This window comes from Ceratotherium simum, chromosome 14, assembly GCF_057802395.1.
Source record: "Ceratotherium simum simum isolate JZ-2026a chromosome 14, ASM5780239v1, whole genome shotgun sequence".
NCBI lineage: Eukaryota > Metazoa > Chordata > Mammalia > Perissodactyla > Rhinocerotidae > Ceratotherium > Ceratotherium simum.
In genome coordinates this window covers 25,654,338-25,668,699 of record NC_141913.1, presented here as the reverse complement: position 1 = coordinate 25,668,699, position 14,362 = coordinate 25,654,338, and the positions used below count along the sequence as shown (strand labels likewise).

At 44.0% G+C, this 14,362-nt stretch overlaps 1 protein-coding gene across 5 annotated transcripts in view; it reads right to left on the bottom strand.

The window, feature by feature from the left end:
* Positions 1-4,421: 4,421 nt before the first annotated feature.
* The window catches only part of MAPRE2 (microtubule associated protein RP/EB family member 2), a 145,301-nt gene continuing 135,360 nt past the window's right edge, over positions 4,422-14,362 (bottom strand). For all 5 annotated transcript variants that reach the window (XM_004422449.3, XM_087439131.1, XM_087439130.1 and 2 more), the window contains one exon: positions 4,422-5,974. In XM_004422449.3, the coding sequence (XP_004422506.1) occupies positions 5,900-5,974 (75 nt within the window). In that variant the 3' untranslated portion in view covers positions 4,422-5,899. The remainder of the gene's footprint in view (positions 5,975-14,362) is intronic.

Here is a 14,362-nt window from a genome sequence, read left to right as displayed (position 1 = left end):
ATTTTGTTTAAAAGGAATATATTTTTCATCCCTAAGTAAATGGTGTCAAAATTTAAAAAAGAAAGGAAAACTAGACCACCTTGGATGTCGTGGTGATGATGTCTTAGCTATGACTGGTCAGCATCTTGTGATATTCAATTCAAAACCATTCTCTTAAGAATAACTGAAAATGTTCTGGGGTAAAATTCAAATTTTCCTTCTCTGCTTCTTTTTTTTAAGCTCAGATGACTGGATAGTGTGTGTGTGTCCAGAACAGGAGGGTCCATGAACCTATCTTTGAGACAGCTTAGCCTGTAAGAGACTAACATTTAACAGATTTTCTGTGGTCTTTCTCTGAAAAAAGTTTCAAACTGGTAAAAAATTGTTCCATTAGTAGAAGGTCACATTTCATCCATATAATAAATATATCAGATTGAAAGAGACTGTCCTAGTATTAAGCTGTGAATTTGGATCAGATTAAAATTCTGAATACGTTTATGAGAACTTTTCATTACTTCTCTAATTTCTAAAGTTTCATTTAAGCTGTCATATTTGACCAAAACATTTTAGTGAAGAAGATAAATGTATCTTTAAAAAAATTTTTAAGTTATATTATACAGATAACCTTCAGACCTAAAGAAATACCATAGTGTAAAAATATGAGGGACGTTTGCTACACAGAAGGAAATGTGTACTTAGTTTTTTTATTCTCTGAAAAAGAATACATTTAGGTACTGAGCTAGTTTCTACTGAATATCATAAATTCAAAGGTACATTAATATGTTATTACCCTTTAGAAACACTTAATTTACACCCAGTCTTGATAAGATAGTTACAAAATACCACAAGAAGCCTGTTTAAGAAATTAAAACTTGGCAAGCTAAAAAGGTTCAACATTTTTTTTCAGTGGAAAGAGAAAAAGGCATTCAACAAATTAACTTCAGCTGGGCCTTCCATTTTTCTTACAGTCTTAAACCCAACAGAGAAGGCAGCCTGGCCTTAGCAAATGCACCTTGTGTGGAGCCCTGCCTGTACAAGATGTGGGGTCCAGGTCAGAGCTGGGTGGGGGTGGTCTGTCCTTGGGCAGTTTTGTGATCTGAAGTCCTGGTGCCACCTGAGAGTCATCCTGGGTTCAGTGGATTTTAAGCTTTGCCTTCCTTTAGGCAATAAAGCCAGAACTCATCCAATGAATGGAGAATCTCTCTTATGAGCTCCCAGTTCAGCAAAACTCGAGTTGTTAGACAGCCAGGGAGACGCTCTGCTCTCACGCCTGTGCTTGTTTGGCAGCACTGTTAGTGCTGAGAAGGTGGGTCCGTGAATGTTTACTAATGATAGCAGCCATAAGGATCATAGACGCTGTGTTCTGGCAGTTGAGAGGAAGAATAAGAAAGGTCAGAAACGAAGTTGTGTGTGTGTTTCGTTTTAGAGAACTGGCTCTTTATAGCTCAAATTTAGTGGAATTACATTAACTTTTTTCCCCTCTGGACTCATGAGCCTAAGCACAATACCAGTAGGAACACATTAAATTTTTAGAGATAATCTCAGATTTAATAAAATGGAGCAAACATATTATTTCACCACCTTTGAACCATGAGTGATGTGTTTAGTCGAGTCCACCCATGTGCTTGTAAGAAAGGTGAATCACATGTATTCTTGACTATTTGTGCACAAACAGCTCAAGTGTAAGATCTAGGGTTTAAAACTCCAGGGTTGGTGAATTAAATGGAAACGTATGGTTTGAGCATGAGATTTTGCAACCCAGGTGACAGCTCAGACTTCTGTCACACACCCTGTGGAGAAAGGAGTGTAGATGGAGAAGAGTTGGTAGTATCTTTGTCTTCTGTGTCTTCCCACTTCTTTGCTCTTAAAAGAAAAGTGCCTAAAGGCAAGTGAATGGAAACTAGCTGCCAAAGGATAGTATAGAAACAAAACTGGCCTCTAGGTGGTGCCTGAAAGCAGTTTAGGGAAGGCTGGCATCCTTCAGGGTAAACCTCAGTAACCTGCAGGCTCCTGGGCAAAGTCTTCAACAGACTGTCGCCACCTGTTCTACAGTCTCCACAGGTAGCTCACTGGACCGGTTTTAATACATTTCTTTTTTCACCTCTTCCTGTGCCTGAAAGTTTTGTATTCCATTTATATCTTATATCTATAAATCATCATTGTTTACAGTCAACAAACCGGAGGGGGGAAATACACTTAAAGAGCTTTTGCCAATCATAGGTCGTTTTGCCACAAAGTTTCACATAGAAACATCTGCCTGCTTCTGCCCCAGTTTCCTAATTGGCCCAGCTCTGTCTCGTCCAGATGGAGCAGGCTGGACCTGCAGAAGCTAGGATTTTGTTTGCTTGCAAGTAAAATGTTTCCTAAGGCAATGGTTTATCTTTATTTTTGGTAAAGTTTTTTTAAAAAGGTGTCACAGCTGCTACATTTGATATTAAATTCCAATCTGTAATTCCTGTTAAAACATATACCATCAGGGCCGGCCCCGTGGCTTAGCGGTTAAGTGCGCGCGCTTTGCTGCTGGCAGCCTGGGTTCGGATCCCGGGCGCGCACCGACGCACTGCTTCTCCAGCCATGCTGAGGCCGCGTCCCACATGCAGCAACTAGAAGGATGTGCAACTATGACATACAACTATCTACTGGGGCTTTGGGGGAAAAATAAATAAATAAAATTATTAAAAAAAAAAAAAATATATACCATCAATAAAAACAAAGACCCCCCCCATGTAAATCATCATAAAACATGGGTAGAAGTGTGAATCCACACAAATAGCCTATTCATACACACATGCTCACTCCAAAGGAAACCTTTAGCATAAAAGTTTAAGAGTCTATAAGATTGAGGCCGATTTTAACATATACTTTTTTTTTTTATTAAATATGTAAAAAGATAAACGCAAGTCAAGTTATTCACATATTCAGAGACAAAAAACTATTCTAATCATGCGACAATAGGTGGGTAATGTAAAATGAATGTGATACATCTGAATAAGACTTTTTCATCTATTAATGTCATTACTTATCTATATTTATAATTAACAATACATATGTTTACATTCCTTTCAGTTTACATTTAATATATAACAAAAGCTTTATGGTGTACTACTTAGTAAAAGTAATTTGAATGCATATTAAACCTTAACGGAATAATGGAAATACTCACCAGGGAAGGGAGGAGCTCTTGGTTCCCTTCTGGAGTTTACTTCTCTCAGGTCAACAGGGTGTTTGTCTTTGTCTTTTCTTTTTCTGCTTTTCTGCTTAGAAAGAAGACGGGCTCTCTCTTTGGCCCCTGCTTCAATCACTTCCTATCTGACACGGGCAGTGGAAGTGCTAAAACCAGCCACGGTGGGTGGGTAGGTGGGGGACTAAGAATGCAGTCCGGCTTCCGAGAGGGAGGAGCAGAGCACACCCCAAGCGATACTTCTCGGCCCAGCACAGTGACAGGGGGCCACGGAGGAAAGCGCGTCCTGGATGCCAAGATGAGAGAACGATGGGGTGCTGCCATCAGGAAGGAAGCAGCCCTGGGAAACAAGAGGTGGTCTGCACAGAAGCTGGGGTGCAGCCAAAGAGGACTCAGAAACTTAGCTGTTAAAGATTCCCCAAAGCATCAGTGATGTCACATGCGATGCAGCACAATGGAAGATGTTTCAGATGGGGACAGAAAGAGGAATTTGTAGCTCTTCTCTAAATAAATGGTCTGTCCCAAGACTTCGGGAAGGAGAATGAAGTAGGATGACTGGGGAAAGTTCTCTTTGCAGGCTATCTGACCAGTGTGTTTATAGCTGAGAAGGTTGGGGATTTGGGGAGGAACGGAGGTGGCTGAGTGTCACTAGTGACACTTAAGCAAGTTACACAGTATCCAGTGGTTTCTGGAGAAGACAACACCCTGCTCTCCATTCATGTGCACCCACATGACAGGAGTTTGGGTCATGATCCACCTGGCACTGGGTGTTACTGAGATGTCCAGAGTAGGTAAAGAACTGCCTAGGAACCACTGAAATATGTTCTGCATGGAATTATTTATTGTGTCTCTTTACAAGAGCTATTTTAAAAAAAGGAAAATCAGTGGGTGCAACAGGCTTTGGGGGGGACACACCGTTAAGCATGATGCTGCATATAGCACAACCACTACCTGTAACCAGGTGTAGGAGGATGTCACTGCTGAGAGCCAGGCTTTCCAGCCTGAGAGAAATGAGCTGCCGCTGTAGTGCAGAGCAAGCAGGAGAGAGAAGAAAGGGAAACCAAACACCACAGAACATGTGTCCAATTCTGCACAGTGTGTTGTAACAACCTCAAAAATACAAGCAAACTTTTTCACATATAACTCAATAAATACCACTTTGCCGCAAAAGATTTATTTTGAGAAGACTTCTTTTGGTGGGAAGCTTCAATGCTCGACTTTAGAATTAGTAGTTCATCAATTAATAAAGCAATGTCAAAGCTTTATGATACATAATTCAGAAATTTATTTTAAGCGTTTCAGTTAAGAGGAAAGTGGGGTGGGCACACTTGTTTCTTGTTTTTGTTGCACCTGCTAAGTCAAATAACAAGTGAAAGTAAATCTAAAGTTAGAAACCAAGTGAAATGAATGATCCAGGAAGGGATACCATCTGTCAAAGGAAAAAAAAAAAAAAGGCCAAGATTTGGAAAGATACTAAGAAAATGTGCAAATATTAGTTAAAAAAATAAGGAATGCTTTTAATTCATTAATGTTTCCTCTATTTATGAATTGCCGTGGTTTAGCAAAGGTCAATGACAAGGAGGGTCCTTGTATTACAGAGGGGAAATTCCTTAGTCCAGAAGGTATTGGGAATCATAGACTTTTCTGTGCTGTCATTCCAGTGTCAACACCAGACTTCAGAACCATGATTCTCCCTTGGCATTATGCTCCTATTAATAAGGTCTTCACTTCCAGCCTTCCAGCAAGTGTGCAGCATGATGTGCAGAACCCTGAAACTCGGGGCTGCACACCCTGAAGTCATCCTTTAGTAGGAGTCCCCTAGTGTGGATGACGGGATTTGGGCTGAAACCCACACAAGGAGGGAGGGACTGAGGCAGGAGGACCTGTACCTATGCAGACCCTCTCTGGACTGCAGATAACTGATGACAGCTTCTTGGGGAGAGTGGCTGCCCACCAAAGAGGACCCTGAGAAAGAAAAATAGCATGAGAACCTGGGTGGGGGACGGCAGGGGCAAGTGGTTAGAGGGCCAAGTGGAGATGGTGTTTTCCTTGAGTGAATGTCTTTCAAAACTTAACAACATACTGTGTGGTTGTCTAACATGCTGACATAGAACACTGCTAGGCCCTGAAGTCCTAGTTTTGATTCCATTTTTTTTCCCTTTAGTGTTGTGAGTAGAGGGAGAAACTAACTGTGTTTTTCCCCATGAAACAAGTCACTGTCATTATGGCTTTCATATCAAGTATCTCTTTCCCTTTGTTCCAATTTATTACTTGACCAAATTTACGTTCAGAGGTTAGACTCGCAAACATCAAAGCACCACAAATGTGTGTGACATCTAGTGACACTGGGTTGAGAAATGCCAATATAAATACCATATATCAAATTACCATTGTTTCACACCAGGATAAAAAGGGGGTGTTGGTGGTGGTGGTGGGGTGGGGAGAGTTGTTCTGGAAAGAAATGAAAAGAGCAGAACCAATCTCAAGCAGCCAAGTGGTGAAGTTGAAGTTATGTGACCCCATGATCTCTCAGGTAGGCCGCCGAACAGCCGGCTGCTAATGCGTCTTGGCAAAGGAAATGGGAACTGAGCGCAGTGGCTGGTGTATGCAACAGTGCGTTGATGTTAACAGCAGGTTGGGAACAACTGGTTTCTGTTGAGCTTGAGGCCACATATGTTCCAATTCTCCAGAAGAAAAGTTCCCATGCAAAACGGAAGTGTCGAGAGCTGCCATGACGGTTCAGTACTCTTCCTGCTGCTGGGGTTGCTGTTCGTGGACTTGTTCCTCTGCTTCCGGCTCTTCAGGGTGGCCCTCCTGCGGGGCAGGGGGAGAAGTTTCAGCTGAAACAATTTACTGTGTCTGAGGCCACGCAGTGTCCCAGCCCCATGATCACTACGCAAGCCGCAGAGAGCACGGGCTCAGGCACAGCTCGCCATGCAAACGCCCTCTTGCTTTTAGGAGCCAATGCACATGCAGGGATGCCTTTGCTTCCCTGTTCTATCAAAGAACGGATCATTCTAGAGCACAGTCATCAGGCTTTACACACCAAACTTCCTTCTAACTGTCTTGGAAGGAAATCTTCACAGAACATGTTACATATTTTCCTACCCTCTATAAAAGAGTAAACCAAACACAATGACTCAAGAGCATCACGTTAGCCACGAGTGAACCTGCTGTGACGCAGCAGAGCCCCAAGCCCCTGTGGTGTGTCAGATGGTTACCCTGACACTCATGCCCGTGATGCAGAGCTTCTGATCTGTTTCCTCTCCTGCTGTCATTCTTCTCACCTGGTCCCATGTCTGCTTGAAGTAGACCCTTTGTTATAACCTGTTACTCATTTGATGCAGAGAAGCAACTTGTCAGAGAGGTGTGGTAAGGAAAGGATAATAACCACGGTTTGCGGGCTGCCCCGGACAAGGAGGCCGCTCCATCAGGGGAGCTCAGGAGCTTTAGCTCAAAGACTTTGGGACATCTATTTTGGGTGTGTGAGGCCTTTTTTGCTTATTTTCTGTTTATTGACTGTGACCCAGGTGGTTGAGGTATTCCTCTACTTGGCTCCAAATGACCTATTTGTTCATTTTCCTAACCCAGTGAAGCACATCATGAACACCAACCAGGGAACATCAGCCCTGGTCAGCCTTATCTGCAAATTCTTTACTTTTGTGACCTCACAAAGAATAATTAGCTCTTGACTACCCAAGCAGAGGGAGCATGGCTAATCAATGGGGCCAACCGCTCCCTCGAGAACACGCACTGCTTCTGTGATGCAGTCGGGAGTGCACGCTGGGGACCTACAGAAGTGCTTGTGTCCTCTTGTACTTTGCATACTCACTCCATTCTTGCCCTGAGCCACCCTCTTCCTCTCTGGCCCCTATTCCCTTTAGCTAGGACATGCCTGTCAAGATCCAACTCTAATATGGTAGGATCATCTCCCCGGATCCCTGAGCCAGAACTATTTCTTTCCCTTCTCCTAAAGCACTCTGTCTCTTCCTTGGCTATAAAACTCTGACTTGTAATCTTGTTTGTCTCGAACCTTGTGGCCTCATCCACTGGATCCTGAGGCTACTGAAATCAGGGATCAAGCCTCATCCTTCTGTGTCATACCTCACTTACTGTGAACTCAATGCATGTTGTGTCAAGAGGAAGAAATCACAGAGGATGCAAGAATGGACGACCGAGACCATCAGCCAAGGTCACACGACACTTATCTTCTGGGAGGCAGTATAATGTCAAGGTTATAAGCATGGACTCTGTAATTCCTATCCTGGCTTCGCTATTTACAAGCTGGGTGACTTTGGGCATATAACTTAACTGTGCTGTGCCTCAAGTTTTCTCATCTGTAAAATGGAGGATATAACAAGAGTACCCATTTAACAGAATTTTCAGTGAGTTTCATTGATTGATGAATCAATGGAGTCACTGAACTCAACAGAGAACTCAATGAGTTAAAGTAGGTAAAGTGCCTAGAATAGTGTTTTGACACATAATAAAATATTTTAAGTGTGAGCTGTGATTATTACTTCTTGGTGGGAGAACTCTGGAATATATTCTAGAAGCGAAAATATGTTTTAAGAAAGTAGTCTTTTCTGTGATGACCTCTTATTGAAGACTTGGGTTCAAACCTAGCGCTGTCCCTTACTGGCTCAGTGCCAAGAGACATGGTATTTAATAAATGTTAGCTCTCCCAAGGCCCATGCCCACACCCTATTCTCACCACCCAGAACTGCTCCACCTCTGCAAATGTGAAGGCCCAATATCCTATTCTCTCCGCCCACGTCACGCTATCCTTCCGGCCTCCTCACTCCTTAATTCCTTAACTGCAGATGTTCTTTGACCTCAGAGCCCTGGGCCCCCCTTTACTCTGGCTCTGCCAGCTCATCCCCAGGCCCCTGGATCATCAGTGTAGCGTCCTCGGCAAACCACTGTGCCCACTGCTTGGCACACGAGAAGGTGGTCCTCTCAGCTCAGAAAGTGAGTGCCTCAACTGACGGTGGCACTCTCCTGGGGAGGAGGAGAGCATGTCTTGCTAGAATAGTGCAAAATAGGAAGAGTCACTGGCCACCCTCGATGAGTGCTCTCCTCTTGTCTAGGGGCAAAGAAGGCAACTAATGCTCATGGGAGTTTACCAGGAATGGTGGACTGGGAACTCCCAGGTGTCTCTTCCTGAAGCCTCTTTCACTCACTGCCTTTGCCCTGGAATGAATCGCCCTTCTAAGCTTTACATCCTTGGTTCGTGCTTCCATCAGGTCTCACACTGTAGCCGTGAGTGTGTGTTTGTGTGTCTGGGTGTGTGTTGTGGGGGATCAGAATTGGCCACCTCAAAATATGTCCCTTTACCTTGATTATTTTCAAGAACAAAAGACTCTGAAAGAAACTTTGACCTCCTCCCCCACTAACTGCCTAAAAGAATTTAAGATAGAAGGCCTGTCCCCAGGACAGTCCATCACCATAGATAACTCTGGATATGGATAGACTGGGAGGGTCCTTGCTAAGCCCATTCTTATCAAAGCTCTGAAAACCAAGTAAAAGCAGAAGTTATCCTTTGTAAGAGACAGTTACATTTGCAAGGAAAATCTCCATTTGTAAAGGTATCTCCCTCTCTGTATGAGGAAGAAGGGGGATGATCTTATGTATAGAAACTCTTATCAATGTAGAAGGCGAGGACTTAAATCTGCATGGTAACCTTACTCTTGTCTACTGCGCTTTTCTGTTTATCTCCTATAGCTGACTCCCCCCACCTCCAACATCCTCCTTTGTCTTTAGATGAAAATAGTATTTAAGATAAGAAACCTTGCCATTTTGGCGAGTTGTTGCTCAGTTTTTCCTGAGTTTCTTCCATCTATACATGTCATTAAACTTTGTTTTATTTTCTTCTGCTAACTTGCTTTTTTAGTTATTTGACCAGCCATAAGAACCTTAAGGGAAAGGGCGAGGAGGAGGGGGGGATTCTCCGTGTGTGTGTGTGTGTGTGTGTGTGTGTGTGTGTGTGAACCTTAAGGGAAAGGGCGAGGAGGAGGGGGGGATTCTCCGTGTGTGTGTGTGTGTGTGTGTGTCTGTATGTATTCCTACTGGCTGGCTACACGGCTACCTCTCCAGCCAGGCTCTGAGCCTGAGGGTCAGGGATGTTGATTTATTCATCATCCTAACTCTTTAATGCCAGTGTGGTGCCTTCCATTATCAAACCTCTCAGACTTCAGCTGGTCTGAATTGTGCTTTTCTTACATAACTGTTTTGTGCATGTTAGGCTGCTTGATGGGAAGATCTCAGATCTCTGTTTGACATTTTACAAAAAATCTTGTTTGCTCACATCACAGTTGGGAATTAACTGTGGGATAATGGAGTCAACCCAGGACTGAAAGCCAAAAGACTTAGGTTCAAGTAATTGTGGGCCTGTAACAAGCTGCAGGACCAGGAATCCACTAGATTAGGCTCCTCCCCAGGCCTCCTTTTCATACTTGTCGAGCAAGAGGGGGTGGGTGCGGTGCCCTTGTCTACAGTTCTGTGGTCTCCAGCTGGCCAAGGGCAGCTTCCTCATTCACAGGGCACCACTGTGATATCACTGATCTACAGGAACTGCAGACCCCAGACCACCCTTCTTGGGTAATACCAGTATATAGGGCAAACGTCCCAGGTTACCAATGGATTGCTTAATGCTTGGGGTGCAAATTAAGGCAGTCTGAAAGTCTGGCAGAATGCAACTGTAATTCTGAGGCAGTTATGTTACGTATCACAACAGAGAGCTCCCAGCCACACAATGCTGTGTAGACTCACAGAAAAATAAATGATCTTTTTCTTATGCCCCACACAAGAATGGAGAGTTTAAACGCACATGTAAGGAGGAGGCTAGGCAAAACCTATGCCAAATATGTGACTGTGCACTTGAGTGCCACCTACTTACTTAATTCTAATATTTGCATATCAATCCATCACATCTTTCTAAATGTTTAGCTGGGAATGACTGCATTAGAGTTCCTTATTCTTATGATAATCACTAGAAAGAGAAGCAAGTTGGAAGCCAGTGTTGAAGAAGGCTCTTGGCTACTGTGGGAGGAAAATGGGGCAAAGGAGGGAGGAGGGGTCATCAAGAACCTCTGATGGCTTCCTGCTTCCTAGATGGCTCCCTACTTCCTAAACATCCGAGGTGACACTCAGTAGGCTCATCTGCCACCACTCATGCCAGCCACATCCAGCTGTTCTTTCCTCTCTGCTTTGTTCATTGTGTTTCCTCTGCCTGAAAAATACTCTCCCGGTTTTAGCTCTATAACTGTTGAGATTCCTAGTCATCCTTCAACATCCAACACAAATGTCATCTTCTCTGTGAAGTCTCTGCTTGTCCCTCTCCAGGCTGTCTTTATGTGCCACCCACACAAGTTTATTTATGTGTCTATTATCGCATTTATCATAATCCGACATATCCAGTTAATGGTGTCCCTGTCTCTCCCTGGGGCTGTGATCTCTTCTGAGGCAGGGACCATGTCCTCTTTCTATATACCCAATGCTTCATCCAACGACAGAAACACAGGCTGTATCCAAAAGGTGTTGGTTGAGGGGGGAAGTATCGTTAGGTCATTTAACAGTGGCTTCTGTGACAGTACCTCAGGAAACAAGTGCCTGTCTATGAGCAGGTACACCTCAGCTGACAGATGCACAAGGCAGTAGCTAACCAACAACTAAGTCCAGACGCCCCAAGTTCAGTATTAAGAGAAAAGATAACAGAATGATTAAGAAACGCACTGGACAGCTGACTGGCGATCTGCTCTGGAAACTTCCATTAGGTTTCTACAACTGCAAATTGAACTGCCTATGTTTATTTGCATACTCAAAACTCCCATCTGGATTTCTACACCTCCCAAACATGTTTGGGATTGTTTGACTATAAGATTGTTTGACTATAAGAATCAAAGAGCAGCCATCACCAAATAAAGACTTAGGGAGGAGGCCTCTCCAGCAAATACCTCCACCTGAAAAGTCAATGCAGAGTTCATCTATGTTTAACTGAAGAGCAAGCTCTCAATCCAGCTTTCGATTCTTTAGCACTTCTCTTGTCTCCAGGAGAGAGACAACCAGAAATTTCCACCTCTCAGATATGCAGACATAGTCATACCAATGGCATCACAAAGTATTGGCATTTCTTCCTAGACACTATGCACATCATACCTGCATGTCCACCCAGCACCAAAGCATGTGAATGGCCTGAAAACAGGACACAATGTCAAGGTAGGGCACGGCGGGGCAAAAGGAAGCTTCTAAGAGCTTGGGGGGGGCGGGGTGGGTGCAGTGGCATAGCAACCTCTGAGCACATTTTTTCCAGAGATGCCTTTCCTGGGCAAGGGTAGAAGCTTTTTTAAAGGCTCACTCCCTCAATGATAGAACCTAGATAAGCTTCTGGGAGGCTGCCATAGAAACAGGACTCATTATGCTCGGGGAGAAAAGGCAAATGCTTGAAGGCTTTAAGGTGCCTAGGATGATTCCTTGAACCTCTAGGGGGAGAAGCAGAAAGGAAAATAGGCTAGCTGCTCCTGAGCCACTCTGTGTCCTCCTCTGTAAGCAGTGCCGTGTGTGTGCACACACAGAGACAGTGTATGGAAAATACCCAGCAGTGTCCAGCAACATGGCAGATGGTCCTCCCTTTCTTTCTATACAGAAACCAAGGTTTTAAAAAATGGGTCTTGTCACATTCTAAACAAGGACACTTGGCATATTCCAGATCAAATAGCTTATTCTCTATAGAAAACTCAGTATAACCTGATGTGTTTCTTTTGGAGTTGTCCAGACACGGAGTTGCATTAGAAGTTATCCTGGAACAGGAAAAATTAAGGCAGCAACTGCACTGGAAGATTTTGCTTGGGTAACCCACACACGTAGTTTGTATTAAGTCTATTTTCCAGATTCCAATTGCCTGGTTACTGTCTCTAAGTCTCGTCTTGGACTTTGGATACTCCTTAGCATACACTAAATGGTGACGCCACTGTCTTTCTCTCTCTCTCTCTCCTCTCCCTACCATGTTTCTCTCTATTTGATGAGAGCAGCACAGTGCCAGAGAGAACAAAGGTGGGTCAGAGAAGCTACCAGCCAGAAGAAAATGGAGGTTCTTAGTGGATGCTGAATTAAACAGATGAATGCCCAGACAAAGAGGCCAAGACAACTTTTTTGAAAGTGTAAAACAACAAAATGAGATGAGGGGAGTTATTTGGAGAAAACCCACGTGGGAATTTGACTACTTCCTTCTCTACACATAGAGCGTGTTCAACTCAATATTGTCAGTTAGACAAAGTCTGTCTTGCAGTTTTCCCCAGTGGTACCACCTTTATTTTCTCCCTTCCCCGTAGCACCCAGTATACTGAGAAGCAAGGAACACAGTCCTTAAGATCTGGGGCTCCGAGTTAGAGAAACCTGGGTTTGAACCTTAGTGGTAGGACTTATTAAGGGTGGGTTGTTGGGCAAGTAATTTTATCTGTAAAATGGAGATAAGTAATAGTACTCACACCTCAGAGGCATGTGGTTAGGGTGAGAAATGTATATAGAACATGAATATAATATCTAGCACATGCTAAATGCTCAATAAATGTTATTAGCTATTTCCACTATCATATTCCCTATTTAACAGCCTGAGCCTTGGAGAAGGGAGACCATGAACTCAAGAGTCAAGAGTTCAAACGCAAATTATGCTGCTTACTCACTCAGAACTTGGGAAAGTAATTTAACCTCTCTCTGCCTGAGTTTCTCTCATCTGTAAAATGGGATGACAACCATATCTATCTGATAGGATTCCCAAGAGACTTAAAGGAGCTGACAAATGTAAAGCCCTTGGCCCCTCCCCCTCAAGTCTCACCCCAAGTGTTTGAGGAAAGGACCTGCTAAAACCATTACTCAGTTTTAATGACTGATAATGCTCTAAAGTATTACTTCTTCTTGGAGGGGGGCTCTGCATTAATTGCCCATACGATGCAAGAATGGCTTTCTGAATCCAGACCACAGCAAGTTGGTGTGTGTGGGGGGTGGTATGATATGAATGGTAGAAGAGAAGCTGACTATAGTCATCTAGGCAGACTCCTCTGAAGTCACACCCAGAGGCAAGAGCTCTTGCCTAAGGCTGGCCCTGGCTGCCATTAGCCCGGAACTCAGTGGCCCACGTCAACTTTTAATTTGGAGTTCACCTGATGGTGTTCCTACACAAGGACTCCCTCTTGGGACAAGATCTGGCTCGAGGTTACAATCAGAAGGCTTTTCCTCCCACTGGAAGCACAGGGACGATTCCATCCTGCACACTGCCTCACTCCCATAGGTGGGATTCACTCGGGCTCACAGTGCTGCATAGACTTCATGGGATTTAGCCTCAAACAAGCTTGTGAAGAGAAGAACCATAATTCATCTAGTATTGGACAGACTACAAAGCACTCTCTACAAACAGAACATTATATAAATGCCACTCTTGGTGGTGCAGACACACTACAAATCAACCTTTGGTTTCCTCTATCAGATATGAAAATATTGAGAACCGTATTTTGTGAAGCCATCACTATCTCTAGGACCTACCCAGGCTGATTCCCAGGGCTTCAAGATCTACAATGTGAGCTAACCAAGAAAGAAGTTTAAAAAAAGTATCTGGGGGAAATGAAAAAAGTGGTGGAGAGTCCCCAAAACCCAGACAGTTTCTTACAGTTTAGGAAAATTTCATAGCTAGGATTTTAATCTTACATGGAGTAAACATTTGCCTGTTATTCAGCTGGAATAAGACACAAAGTAAACTTGCTGGTGGCTTGTTAGATTCTGTGAAATTACTCACACACATGTAACTCAACCACAGAGCCCTCAAAGTGTCCACGGGCCTCCTGGTCAAACAGACCCAAACACTTCCACCAGCTTCTACCTGGCAGAAGGAGAAGTTCGAAACCCCAGCCCATCCTCTCTTGCCTTTCACAGTGTGGCCCTGTGGAAGGAGAAGCTCTGTCAGGCTCCCACGCCTGCTGCCAGCTCCAGGGGCCTCTCCCTCTCTGTATGGGCAGACTTTGGGTGATCTGCCTCGGTCTCTGCCATTTATCCCCCCTTCCCCTCCTTGCTTCTTGAGAGTCTTATTCCTCCGCTGCTCCTCACATCTGCTTTCCGTCAATGGAAAAAGCCACATTCTGGGTCTCCCTTCGGCATAGTCACTGGTGAGTAGCAACCCTGGTGGGCAGGTCCTCCCAACCAGAGGAGGCCTTC